At 44.7% G+C, this 14,006-nt stretch overlaps 1 protein-coding gene across 1 annotated transcript in view; it reads right to left on the bottom strand.

The window, feature by feature from the left end:
- pit (pitchoune) overlaps positions 1-12,806 on the bottom strand; it is a 56,712-nt gene extending 43,906 nt beyond the window's left edge. Inside the window, exon 1 of the mRNA XM_068376861.1 lies at positions 12,593-12,806. Coding sequence (XP_068232962.1) covers positions 12,593-12,713 — 121 coding nt within the window. The 5' untranslated portion in view covers positions 12,714-12,806. The remainder of the gene's footprint in view (positions 1-12,592) is intronic.
- Between the last annotated feature and the right edge of the window lie 1,200 nt (positions 12,807-14,006).

Raw genomic sequence — 14,006 nt, 5'->3', positions numbered from 1 at the left:
CTGTCCGAGTGTGTAGGAACATTGTGTTCTTAAATCAAGAGAAATTTTGTTGCCTGGTGAAGTGGAACATAAGGAGGTCCCTTTAGGGATTGGAGATTTGAACCATGTTCTGAGAGGAAGGTCTCAATTCCGACTGGGGAAAGGCAAGTTGTAAGTCCGCATGAGTTAGGAAAAGTCTATCGATGAGAGGGTGTCCCTTTCTTCCAGTTTGAAGGTGAAGGATCAAGGTTGAGTGATCATCTTAACCTGTCGGAACTGAATAGGGGGTCTTTTACTCTTGTATATACTCAAGGATTCCGCTATTGCTGGAATCGAGGGGAGAGACACACTTTCACATGACACCAACCACAAAAGACATTATACTGCCTGGTAGACTGATGCTGAGGAATTCCTCAGATATCTAGACAACCTTTTCACAAAAAGGTATTGGGTAGTCTCCAGGCGTACAATCATAGCAAATCTATAGCTTGTGGTAGGTGTCGAAGTGGGTTGTCTGTGATGTGGAAAGGGTTCTCTTGGAGACTCTATCAGGAGCTGCAAAAGGTTTGGAAACCGTTCTGCATAATGCCATAGCGGAGCTAGGAGAGTCCTTGAGAGGTTGACCGATGTTCTAGCCTTCTTGAGTGCCCTTCTCCAGATAAAACAGGGACGAGACGTAAACGTCATTGTTGTACCCACCGTTGTTGCCAGAGAGCCTTGGGGTCTAGGGCTGGTGAGCAACGGCAGCCTGAGATTCAGGAGCGTTGCGAACAGACCCCTAGTTGGAGGACCTCGAAAAGTCGGAACTTTGTTGGCTACATGGCGATCCAAAGTCCATTTGGTAAACCTTATCTGAGATTCTGTACACAGATTGTCGGCGAGCACGTTCTTCCAGACTGGAATGAAGCGGGCTGACAGTGATACAGAACAGACTTTGGCCCATCTTGGTGTTTATAATGTTAGCTGGGAAGAGGCTATGAGCAAGTTCCTTCTTGCTTGTCGATGTGAGTCTCTATGTGGTGTGTGCTGTGTCGTCCATCACATCACTGAGTGGTCTGTTAGGAACTGATGAGGCTGCTGAAGGACCGGAAAGTTGGCCTTCATCTCTTGAGAGATTTAAGTGAAGGTATTTTCGGGCTCTGTCCAGAGGGCTGAGGTCGTGTGGTGCAGCACTATGATCCCTCCTCTCTTCTTTTTCTGACTCAAGTCTCTTGGGATAGGAGTCGTTCTCATTTCGAGAAATTTTGTGGAGATTAGTGTCTAGAATTATTCCCAGATACACCAGTCTTCTGGGAGGGAAGTAGGGAAGACTTCCGTAGGTTTACCCTGATCACTAGATCTTGGTAAAAAGACTTCAGAAGTTCCGGTGTTGAAGCAAGGTTGCCACTGAGTCTGCTAAGGTCAGTCAGTCGTCCCGAGACAGAGTAGACAGAAGCCAATCCTGTGAGAACAGGATGGGTGTAGTGGAAAGACCAAAGAACAGTGCCTTGAACTGGTGTTTCTTGCTTGTCTAGACTGAATCTTCTAACCTTCCTAGATGGATGGTTTGGACCTGGGAGTAAGTGTCCTTTAGGTCCAGTGTGTAAATGAAGACCTGAGGTCTTAGCCCTTGTTCGAACTCCAACATGGTGTGGACATCGACCCAAAGGGACAGCTCCTTGCGGACACTTTTGCATGGAAGATTGTTAACGCTGGAGTCTTGACTCGTGTGGTAAAGGATCAGGTGCGATACCCAGTGTATGAATTCTTCTCTGAAAGAGAATTCCTTTAACTAACAGAAGGAAGGCAACGCTTAGCCTTACCATGCGCCCTAATGGGATTGATGCTATTCCTTAGAATAGAATCAATCTGCCGAATGTTAATCAATGGTTAACCGTTGGGTATCGTGGTTACTGTGCAGTTGGAGAGTGCTCCAAGTAGTTCCCTGTTGACAAGCCATTCATGAGGGTTGGCAAACGGCCAGTAGCGAGAAGTATGTTGTATACCTTCTGATCTAGGAAACTACAGGAAGCAGTTGACTAGCAAGTTCAAGTCACGAACGGCTGGCCTATTGCCGATGACCGATGAATTGGTGGTCTGTGAGCCGATGGTGAGTTAGAGATCAGCAACCTGATTATGGTCCCCCCTGGTTGGTCAGAGATGAGAAAGCTGAAGGATGGGCTGGTCAGAGATCAGCGAACTGAGTTCAATGATCGAAGAAAGATGAGCTGCCCATCGGTGATCTAGTGATCAGCAAGCTGATGACTGGTTATTGAATAGCAATCGGTGATTGGAAACGCTAGCAACTGGAGATCGTTAGTCATTGGAGGGACTAGAGGTCAAAGATCAGCATTGAGCTAGCAATTGGCGATCTGGTGATCGGCGACCTAGCGATCAGTAAACTGTGAACTAGCCATCAGCAAACAGTGATCTAGAGATCAGACTGTTGATGCTTTCCCATATGCTGACAGTGGTCTGTCAAGGAAAAAAGAAACTTCAGAAGAGACAGGGACCAAGGATTCCCCTTGTGGGATAGAATCTTCGGGATCTTGAATGCTTCTGTGAAGCCTTATTCCTCTTTCCCGGTGGCAATGTTTATGTGTCTGCGGGGAGGAATGGGGCAATGGTGACCTGTCGAAAAAGTTTTGTTCCTTTTTACTGTCTATTGCGCGAGTGTGTAGAAGAGTACTGGAGCGATGGCACACAGGATGATGCTGGTGCTGAATTTCTGCCTGGAGAGCAGGCAAGTGCTGGCTCTTAGGCAAGAGCTGGTGCATTGGATCTGCGAGCCCTGACTCTTTAGCAAGAGCTGGCGCATCGGATCTGAGACCGTAACTGCGCAGGAAAGTGCGGAAGAGCACTGGCACGGTAGTAAGGCACTGTGTAGTTTTGTGCATTCTCCCTAGAATGCACCTAAGCATGTGACTGGTTGCGGAAGGGTGGGTGCATTGGCGCGAGTACTACGTGGAGACTATTGGCGCGTGCGTGCGGAAGACCATCAGCGCCCGCGCGCAGAAGACCGTCGGCGCGCGCAAGATCATTGGAACGCAAAAGCACTGGCGCGCGGAAGGCCAACGGGTGCTCGCGCGGGAGACCTTTGGTGCCAGCGTGTGGAATACCATTGCGCGGAAGGCCATCAGGACGCGCAAGCGCGCGGAGGACTGTCGGCGCATGTGCGCGGTAGATTGTTGGCGCACGCGCGAGACCATCAGCGCCCGTACACGGAAGAAAGTCGGGGCGCGCGCGGGCGGGAGACCATCAGCGCGCACGGGAGTCCATCAGCGCCCACGCGCAGAAGATCATCGGCGCGCGCGCTTGCGCGAAAGTCTGTTGGAGCGCGCGCATGTGTAAGACTGTTGGCGCGTATGCGGGAGACCATCGGTGCCCGCTCGCGGAAGACTGTCGGAAGGCACCCGCTCGCGGAAGACTGTCGGAAGGCGCACGCGCACAGAAGACTGTTGGAGGGCGCACGGGCGACTGTTGGAACGCGCGCGCGAAGGTAGCGCTAGCAGATTGGCAGGTCAGCTGGCAGGACAATCAGCAACTGGGATGTGCCCTTTGGAAGGGCGAGCATCCACCGATGGGGACTGTAAAAAGGTCTGCATTAGAGTCCAGGACCAAAGTCCAGAGGACTACGTTGCAGTGCAAGGTTGCGCTGGTAGATCGGTAGGTCAGCTGGCAGGACGATCAGGAACTGAGATGTGCCCTTTGGAAGGGCAAGCATCCACCGATGGGGACCGTAAAAGGTCTGCATTAGAGTCCAGGACCGAAGTCCAAAGGACTCCGTTGCAGTGCAAGGTTGCGCTGGTAGATCGGTAGGTACTGGTAGGTCTGCTGCGCTGGTAGATCTGCTTGATCCTCCGAAGAGGTGTCTCTATGAGAGGCCTTTCTCGCAAACGAGAGAGGCGAATACTTCGTAGAAAAGACTTGAAGACACCCGTGATAACGCCCATGAGGGCTGGTGGATCAGCAAGCTGACCTTTAACAGTAGCGATCCTCCGAGTAGGAGTCTCTATGAGTGGCCTCTCTCGGGAACGAGAGGTGAACACTTCATAGAAGAGACTAGAAGATGCCCATTGAGGGCTTTTGGATCAGCAAGCTGACCTTTAACAGTAGCGATCCTCTGAAGAGGAGTCTCTATGAGTGGCCTCTCTCACGAAAGAGAGGTGAACACTCCATAGAAGAGACTAGAAGATGCCCATTGGGGGACGGTGGATCAGCAAGCTGACCTTTAACAGTAGCGATCCTTCGAGGAGGAGTCTATGAGTGGCCTCTCTCGCGAACGAGAGATGTAAGCACTTTGTAGAAGAGACGTGCCAAGACCGTGCTCCGCCCTTGAAGGAAGAGAAACTCAGCAAGGGGGGAGAGAAGTCTGGGCGAAGGCAGCAACAGCAGTCAGAGACAATGAATTTATTAAGATGTGGCAAGTTCTCCCTCTGAAGGGAGAAACAACCTCACACCTGGGGAGGAAACTTCCCTCGGAAGGAAAGTTGTCCAAACCCTGGAGGCAAACCTCCTTTAGCGTTCTATGATGATCTGAAGTGTTGTCACGGGAGTACTTCTAAGAGAAGGGATGACGCCCATGACGACGTCCTCTGAGGGATGGCAGTGACAGCAGATTCCCCACGCATGAACAGAACAGCTCTGCTTCATCGGCACTCTTAGTAGAACGAAGAAACACTGCATAGTTAACTGGGAAAATAAAATTAAATAATTATTTAACGGAAATTCCCTAGGGAGGAACTCCGAAGAGGAACCCCGAGGGAACAACATAAAATAAGTATTGCACCGACAAAAAATTAATTATTTAACAAATTCCTTAGGGAGGAACTCCAAAGAGGAACCCCAAGGGAAAAACATAAAATTAATTATTGCGCCCTTCCCTCCCCAGTCGACATCTACGGGAGAAGGGGGAAGCGGAGTAACTGTAATAAAAACAGAACTACAATTAATTAAATCAGCTAAGAATATTCACTAATAGTGAGAACCACTGACCCTACGAAGGGAAGTGTTCCCCACGGAGAAAAGCTGAAAAGTTAAAATACAATAAGATTTTCACTAAAGATACATACATACATATACCAAAGGCACTTCCCCCAATTTTGGGGGATAGCCGACAACAACAAGAAACAAAACAAAAAGGGGACCTCTACTCTCTACGTTCCTCCAGCCTAACCAGGGACTCAGCCGAGTTCAGCTGGTACTGCTAGGGTGCCACAGCCCAACCTCCCACATTTCCACCACAGATGAAGCTTCATACTGCTGAGTCCCCTACAGCTGCTACCTCCGCGGTCATCTAAGGCACCGGAGGAAGCAGCAGGGCCTACCGGAACTGCGTCACAATCGCTCGCCATTCATTCCTATTTCTAGCACGCTCTCTTGCCTCTCTCACATCTATCCTCCTATCACCCAGAGCTTTCTTCACACCATCCATCCACCCAAACCTTGGCCTTCCTCTTGTACTTCTCCCATCAACTCTTGCATTCATCACCTTCTTTAGCAGACAGCCATTTTCCATTCTCTCAACATGGCCAAACCACCTCAACACATTCATATCCACTCTAGCCGCTAACTCATTTCTTACACCCGTTCTCACCCTCACCACTTCGTTCCTAACCCTATCTACTCGAGATACACCAGCCATACTCCTCAGACACTTCATCTCAAACACATTCAATTTCTGTCTCTCCATCACTTTCATTCCCCACAACTCCGATCCATACATCACAGTTGGTACAATCACTTTCTCATATAGAACTCTCTTTACATTCATGCCCAATCCTCTATTTTTTACTACTCCCTTAACTGCCCCCAACACTTTGCAACCTTCATTCACTCTCTGACGTACATCTGCTTCCACTCCACCATTTGCTGCAACATCAGACCCCAAGTACTTAAACTGATCCACCTCCTCAAGTAACTCTCCATTCAACATGACATTCAACCTTGCACCACCTTCCCTTCTCGTACATCTCATAACCTTACTCTTACCCACATTAACTCTCAACTTCCTTCTCTCACACACCCTTCCAAATTCTGTCACTAGTCGGTCAAGCTTCTCTTCACTAAAGATAATTAAGACAAACAATCGGAAGAGCAACCTAACCCGCGCACGGGAAAGGAGCTTCCCCAATAGTACACTGTTGTTGTAAAGGTGAACGACCTTGAAAAGAGAAAGACCGTAGTCAATCTTTGAGAGGCCACATTCCCTTTACCCAGAAATCCATGTTTCCCATAGGAAAAAGGAAAAGGCTAAGACAATAGTTGAATGAAGAGGGTCCAGGCGATGACGATTCCCCTGCGGCGGCCGAGTTAACGGTTATATGCCAACGGGAAGACCAATGGACCAAAGAGGGAGAGGTCGTTCCCCACGAAGTGGAACTGTGCTGGCCTTGCTAATGTAGGCAAGTGTCGTTGTCATATACTGTATGTATCACATACACAGCACAAACACTGAAAAGGAAACTTATCACATTTCTATACGCATATATATACATAAACATTAAGAATGTTTTCATATATATACAAATATAAGAAAAAGTAAGTTAAAAGACAAAACTTAATGGCAGTCCAGAATAGGTGAGGAGGGAGGGAGGAAACAACCGCTCTCGATCCGAGCCAAAAGTAAAAGTGACTATATCACAGGTGTGTGTGAACGGGAGTGGTAGCAAGCTACCCCCCCCCCCCCCCCCCCCCACCCCTGCTAACTACCGGTGTGGGTTGTTAACCCTCGCTAAATTTTAATGGCTCGTCATTTCAGCTCCGCCGAAAGTGTAACCCCTAATAAATAGTGTGGTTTGTATTCCAGTTACGGAACAAATATAAATTACTTCACAATTTGTTATTTGTTCCATAACTGGAATACAAACCATGGTTATTTATAGGGGTCCCTACCAATCTGGCTTTTGATCTTACCTGGGGTACTCCTTATTGTCGTGCACAAATAATGAGACCCTTACATCTCGCTAAACCTGCTAAGCATGGTCTGACGCCTAATCAAGCTGTGCAAGATGATGTACTAGCAATGTGACTGACAAGGTAAAAGTTATTCAGTCTTTTAGGAAATAACCGAGAAGACCAAGAAATTCCCAATACCACCTCGCCAAGTATGGAGACACAACACTATTAGGACAATACTAGGTTACACAAGGGAGCAATGGTTTACCTGCAGAGGTTTGAGGTCAGCTTGCGCAGAGGACCCAGGATGCTAATTTCCCCAAGGGAGGGGTCTTTGCAACAAATTCAGGGACAAAGCTGAAGCTTACCTCTCCCCATCTGCTTGAATGGGTGATGTCATACTAGAGACCATGAAGTTCACTAACTCGTTTGGCCGAGACCAAGGCGAGCAGGAATTCTGTCTTCTAAGTTAGGTGGAGATATGTTGCCTGGCGTAATGGTTCGTATGAAGGTCCTTTAAGCGATTGAAGAACTCGAACCACGTTCCATGGGGATGTCTCACTTCCAACTGAGGACAGGTAAGTTCATAACCTCGTATGGGGAGGGAAAATTCTAGCGAAGAGGAAATGTCCATTCCTTTCAGTTTAAAAGCAAGGCTCAAGGCTGAGCAATAGCCTTTAACCCCTGAAACTGAAAGGTACAATTTTTCCCACAAATACACGATGAATTCCGCTTTTGCTGGGATAGTAGCATCGAGTGAAGAGAGAGACTCCTTCCACAACACCACCCACATAAGACATTCCACTTCGCCTGGTAAACTGAACCTGATGACTTTTGCACCACACGACCTCATTCCTTTGATCAGAGTCCGAAAAGTACCTTTACATAAATCTCCTAAAGATGAAGGCCATATTTCTGACCCTTCAAGAGTTCCACCAGTTCCTGGCGGGTCACTTGGTGGTGGCGATGAGCAAATCTAGGATCTGAAATCCCCGGATTCTGAGTCTTTGCAACAAATTCAGGGACAAAGCTGAAGCTTACTTCTCCCCATCCCCTTGAATGGGTGACGTCATACTAGAAGCCATGAAGTTCACTAACTTGTTTGGCCGAAGCTAAGGCGAGCAGGAACACCGCCTTCCAAGTTAGGTGGAGATCTGTTGCCTGGCTAATGGTTCATACAGAGGTCTTTTTGGGGATTGAAGAACTCGAACCACGTTCGAGGTCTCACTTCCGACTGAGGACAGGTAAGTTCATAACCTCGCATGGAGAGGGAAAGTTCTAGCGATGAGGAAATGTCCATTCCTTTCAGTTTAAAGGCGAGACTCAAGGCTGAGTGATGGCCTTTAAACGCTGAAACTGAAAGGCGCATTTTTTCCCGCAAATACAAGAGGAATTCCGCTATTGCTGGGATAGTGGCATCAAGTGGATAAAGACTTCTTCCATGACACAAATCACATAAGACATTCCACTTCGCCAGGTAGACTGAAGCTGATGACTTTTGCACCACACGACCTCATTCCTTTGATCAGGGTCTGAAAAGTACCTTTACATAAATCCCCTAGAGATGAATGCCGTATATCTGCCTTTTCAAGAGATCCACCAGTTCTAGGGGGGGTCACCCAGTGGTGGTGATGAGCTACATCACCATGGTAGTGGCTTACATAAAAAAGCAAGGAGGTACTTTTTCGCAGCACTTATCCCATCTAGCAGTAGAGATACTAAGATGGGCGGAAGTTCACTCGGTCTCACTATCAGCTCGCTTCATTCTCAGAAAGAGGAATGTGCTCGCTGACAATCTGAGCAGAGTATCGTAGATAGTGGGTTCTGAATGGTCTTTGGATCATCAAGTGGCCAACAAAATTCTGATATTGTGGGGTTCTCCGACTGTGGATCTGTTCGCAACGGCCCTGAACTTCAGGCTCCCGCTGTACAGGTACTGCTCCCCAATCCCAGACCATAAGGCTCTCTGGCAAAATGCATTCCAAAAATGGTGGGACATCAACGTTTACACATTCCCACCATTCTGTTTGATGAGAAGAGTACTCAACAAGACCAGAACATCGGTCAATCTTTCAATGACCCTCATAGCTCCTCTATGGCATCATGCAGAATAGTTCCCGGACCTTCTGCTGCTCCTGACGGAGCTACCAAGAGAACTTTCTCCACGGACAATCTACCCAGACAACCACATGTCAACATCTACAAGGCAGTAGCTTAGCTACGTCTTCACATCTGGAGACTATCCAGCATCTCCTCTCTCAAATTCCTCTTCAGACAAAGCTTACATTTGTTCGTTTGTGCGTTAAAAACATAGATTATGTCATTATTACATCATTGACTGTATTCACCGTAGCAAGACGTCACCCAAAAGTCATAGTTTTTAACCAATGATGATTATCCACATTTTACTTGGGACTAACATTTTAACAAAACTAGAATCCTGTGACTTGAATACGCAATCAGGTGACAATTTTACTTGGAAACTGAAAACTTTTTGAAAATTTTCACACAATTTCCACTTCTAATTTTTCAGTCTTTTGAGAGCCATGGAGGGGAGTGAACCTTCAACCTCTGGTGCGGTTTCTCATTTACCATCTACTTTGACATCAATTTCTGTGGATTTTCTCCCACCTGTTATTTTCTCTCATTGTTATTAAACTATACAAACCTTGTTTTGCATTATTGTGGTAAAATCGAAAGAATAATAAAGTAGTGTACTGCCAAGATTACAGTGTTCTTAAAAGTGAATGGGATACTTTTTGCCCCACCTGTGATTCCAAGTGCCGACTGGATATAAAAAAAAAAAAAAAATTGCGGGGTGATAGAAGGCATGTTGTATTGAAAAACAAGAAGAAAGTGAAAAAAAAGTGTAGTTTTTATGTAACGATTTTTAAGGAACACGGTTTGAATAGTCTCATTTAGATATATGTAGTCTCATTTAGGTATAGAATCTAATTTGTTACTTGTATACAGTATAACTATATTGGTGTTAAATTTAGTTATAAATTTGTTGAAAATTAATTAAGAATTTCTCACAAAACTATAAATGATTGGTGCTCATTCATTCATGAGGTTATTGTGCATTGGGTATTGAGTCTGAAAGGTGCAGCTAACCTTTACTTTCCAACCTAAGTAAGTACACAAGGGGTTTTAAGCTGTCTTATATTTATTATGGCTGTGTAAGGGGGTTGCAGGAGAGGGCGAAGCCTCCCCGATAGGTAAGGATACGGCTACTAGATTAGGTTAGGTTAGGTAGTTTGTTTAGGTTAGCTGGTGGCCTTGTTTATTGGTAATTCTACGTGCCATTGTTTAAATGTTAAAACGGATTCTTCAATTCATTCCCCACCCAAAAACCCTGGTTTCCTACTGGAGGACATCCAAGATTGAAAAGGTTAACAAATAGGGTGGGAAAAAAAAATTACAGTAATTAAATAAAAAAGGGGGGAGGGAGCTCTAGATAAAGCCTCGAGTAATTATAAAGAAAAATCAAAATATCAGAATTACAAAGTATATGAATAATTTACTTGTCTAGAAATTGATGTATCATGCATTTACCATTATAAAGAGCTGCAAGGTCAAGATTTGGTTAGATACACGGGGGTTTTGGGGAAGGAAGATAGGGTTAGTATGGGCATTGCACTTTTAATTAGGCTTGGAGGGTCATGGGTAAATATATGATACTTTAATTACTAGCGAAACAAGAATTGGCTATAAGAAATGCACAAGTGCTGGCTCGCTTGGTATTTTTCTCTATATGTTTAATAGGGGCTGGGTCATAATAACCTACGTATCGGTCGATTAAAATGAGAAGTATGTTTTTCACTAAGTCCATTGATTACATCTGAGAGACTGAAGGGGACTTGTTGCGCAGTCTTGGATTCTGTGCATTTACAATGACGTATCTGTTAGGTGGTTTTTTAAAACAATTATCAGCTTACAAGTACTTCTTCATAAATTCCTGGATGTTGTTCTACAACAGCAATTTTTTCCCACCTTCCCCTTCAGTTTAAACTCCACCACCATCACATAAAGAAATCACCAGCAGGGAACTTAACTAAAGTAGATCAATCTATTTTGAAATTTAGTGTGATTTCATTTGTATCGGCAATTGATTATGATGGAAATGCTCTCTGTTCAATATATAGGTATTATATTCATGTGAAATTAAAAATTAACTGAGAAATAATGCCTCAAAGGTCCAATTCTGACTTGATTTTTAAGAAGACCAACACATTTTCTACTGCAAAGCTTCTGTATAGATTACCAAAAAAAAAAGAAAAAAAAAAAAGCGTCAATCATAAGGCAAGGAATTATTCGTGATTTACTTTATCATAATATTAGGATTTATTTGATTTACTTTTAGTTTGTGAACTGGGAAGGAGGGTTAGGCTAGCGGTTGTGTCCTGGGAAGGAGGGTCCAGGGGGCTTGTCCCCGGCTAGGCGTTGTGACCTGGGAAGGGGGGTCCGGGGGGCTTGTCTCCGGCTAGGCGTTGTGACCTGGGAAGGGGGGTCCGGGGGGCTTGTCTCCGGCTAGGCGTTGTGACCTGGGAAGGGGGGTCCGGGGGGCTTGTCTCCGGCTAGGCGTTGTGACCTGGGAAGGGGGGTCCGGGGGGCTTGTCTCCGGCTAGGCGTTGTGACCTGGGAAGGGGGCTCCGGGGGGCTTGTCTCCGGCTAGGCGTTGTGACCTGGGAAGGGGGCTCCGGGGGGCTTGTCTCCGGCTAGGCGTTGTGACCTGGGAAGGGGGGTCCGGGGGCTTGTCTCCGGCTAGGCGTTGTGACCTGGGAAGGGGGGTCCGGGGGGCTTGTCTCCGGCTAGGCGTTGTGACCTGGGAAGGGGGGTCCGGGGGGCTTGTCTCCGGCTAGGCGTTGTGACCTGGGAAGGGGGGTCCGGGGGGCTTGTCTCCGGCTAGGCGTTGTGACCTGGGAAGGGGGGTTCGGGGGGGCTTGTCTCCGGCTAGGGGTTGTGACCTGGGAAGGGGGGTTCGGGGTGGCTTGCCCCTGGCTAGGGGTTATGACCTGGGAACTACTAGGTTAGGTTAGGTGGGTTTGTTAGGTTCTATACACATTTACATATCTCAAGTGTTGAATAATCATGTTTGGCCTATTTTCAGACACTTACATGAGCCATATATTTTTCCAGCTGCTTATCTTGAGCTTATTTTGCATTTCTGACCATTATCAATGCTGTAAATCAATGGTTAATGACATTTCCCCAACAAAAAAAAAAAAACCTTGGTTTCCCACTGGTGTCCCCCATAATTGTCTTTATATAAGGGGGTCCAAAAAACTCATGAACGGGTGGTTTGCCCCAATAATCAAGGTCATAAATGCATAGAACACAAGATAACGAGTAGGAAAAATATATGGTTCATGTATTTAGCTATAAATTAAAGCATTATATATTTACCTAAAGCACTACGTGAATCATCAAGAAAATATCAAAATTATTAGTGGTGGAGCTATTGTAAAGAATTACCAAATGTATAAATAATTTCTTGCCTAGAAAGTGATGTATCATCCATTTACTATTATAGAAAAGGTCAAGGTTTGGTTAGGTAAACGGGAGACCTGGGAAGGACTAGTAAGGGGGACTGCGCATTAATTTAGACTTACTGTAGGCAGTGGTCGGAAAACAAACTACGTGAAACTTATTCTATAATGTTAAAAAAAACAATCTTAACTTGCTAAGTTACAGGCGACAGGAATGTAGAAACTTAAACGTGTCTTCTTTGGCCTACCCGATTGAGTTGCTTGCTCATGTGCAATCCCTTCCTCCTTTGCTTTTAATAACTTTAGTTTCGTGTGTGCAGCTTTCTTCATTTTCCTTTTCAATATTTTATCGGGAAGGCGAGGCCCCATTGCGGCGGTAGTATGTTATTAACTTATCTAACCCAATGGTACACTTGCCGCAAGACGCAACCTTAAACACATGGGAGAACAATCTAGATCGAATTTCATTGGTTAATGAAAATAATAGACTTCGGAAACATTTGGTGGCGCTCGCTGTAGTAATAAAAGTAAATTGATAGATTTTGAGTAAAGTAAGTTTATTACATGGCTTTATTTTCCAATTTGATTATACAAAATTAGTATTTAATTTAATTTTATTTTATAAACTGTTAATTTATAGGATATAATTTCAATTTTATTCGATTATATTGAAAATGACACACACAAACTCCCCGGTAATTTAGAAACATTACTCTTTGAATAAACTTCACCCATTGCCAGTCATCTTCTTCTTTAAATGAAATCCGAAATAAGAAAATAGGACAGATATAAGTAGAAACTGGTAAAAAATGGGGGTTGGAAATTAATAAAGAAAAGAGTAATATTATGATTTACAATATGAAAGAAAAGCCAGATAACATAGAGGGAATCAATGTGGTAGAAAGTTTGACATACTTAGGAATAAAGCTAGACAATAGTAGGAATATATTTAAAACTCAGAAAAGGGTCATGATAGAAAAGGCACAAAAATTAGCTAATCTAACATATTCAGTTATAGAGAAAAGTTGCAATAAAGTGATGATAGGAAAAACGTTCTGGAAAAGTATTGCTTTACCATCTATTTTGTATGGAACAAATGTTATAAATCTAACAGAAACTGAAATAGAGAAACTACAAAGAATAGAGAATGGGGTATATAGGAAGATTTTAGGTGCCACTAAAAGCACAGCTAATACTGCTCTAAGAGGGGAGATAGGTGCATCTTCTATGAAAGCAAGGGTGATGGATGGGAAGCTCCAGTGCTTAAATCGTACCCTGAATGGAAAGAAGGAAATACTGAAAATAATTAACCAGGATATTCAAGAAAAAGAAGGAAGATGGTGGAAACAACCTGCAAAGTATTTGGAAGAATTAAGTTTAGGCATCAGGCAAATAAGAAGAATGAACAAGGCAGAAATAAAGAGGGAAACCAGAAAGTGGGATACTGAAAAGTGGAAAGAAGAAATAGAAAGTAAAGTGAGCTTAGAAATATATAGAACGTGGAAGAAAGAAATTAAAGAAGAGTTAATTTATGACAATACATTTGCTTCGGTGATATTTTTTAGAGCAAGAACTAATACGTTAAAACTAAATATTGTAAATAGACACAATGGAGGGAATGTAAACTGTAATTTTTGTGAAAAGGAGGAGGAAGATTTGATA

This window comes from Palaemon carinicauda, chromosome 7, assembly GCF_036898095.1.
Source record: "Palaemon carinicauda isolate YSFRI2023 chromosome 7, ASM3689809v2, whole genome shotgun sequence".
In the NCBI taxonomy this organism is placed as follows: Eukaryota; Metazoa; Arthropoda; class Malacostraca; order Decapoda; family Palaemonidae; genus Palaemon; species Palaemon carinicauda.
This window is presented reverse-complemented; position numbering and strand designations above follow the sequence as displayed.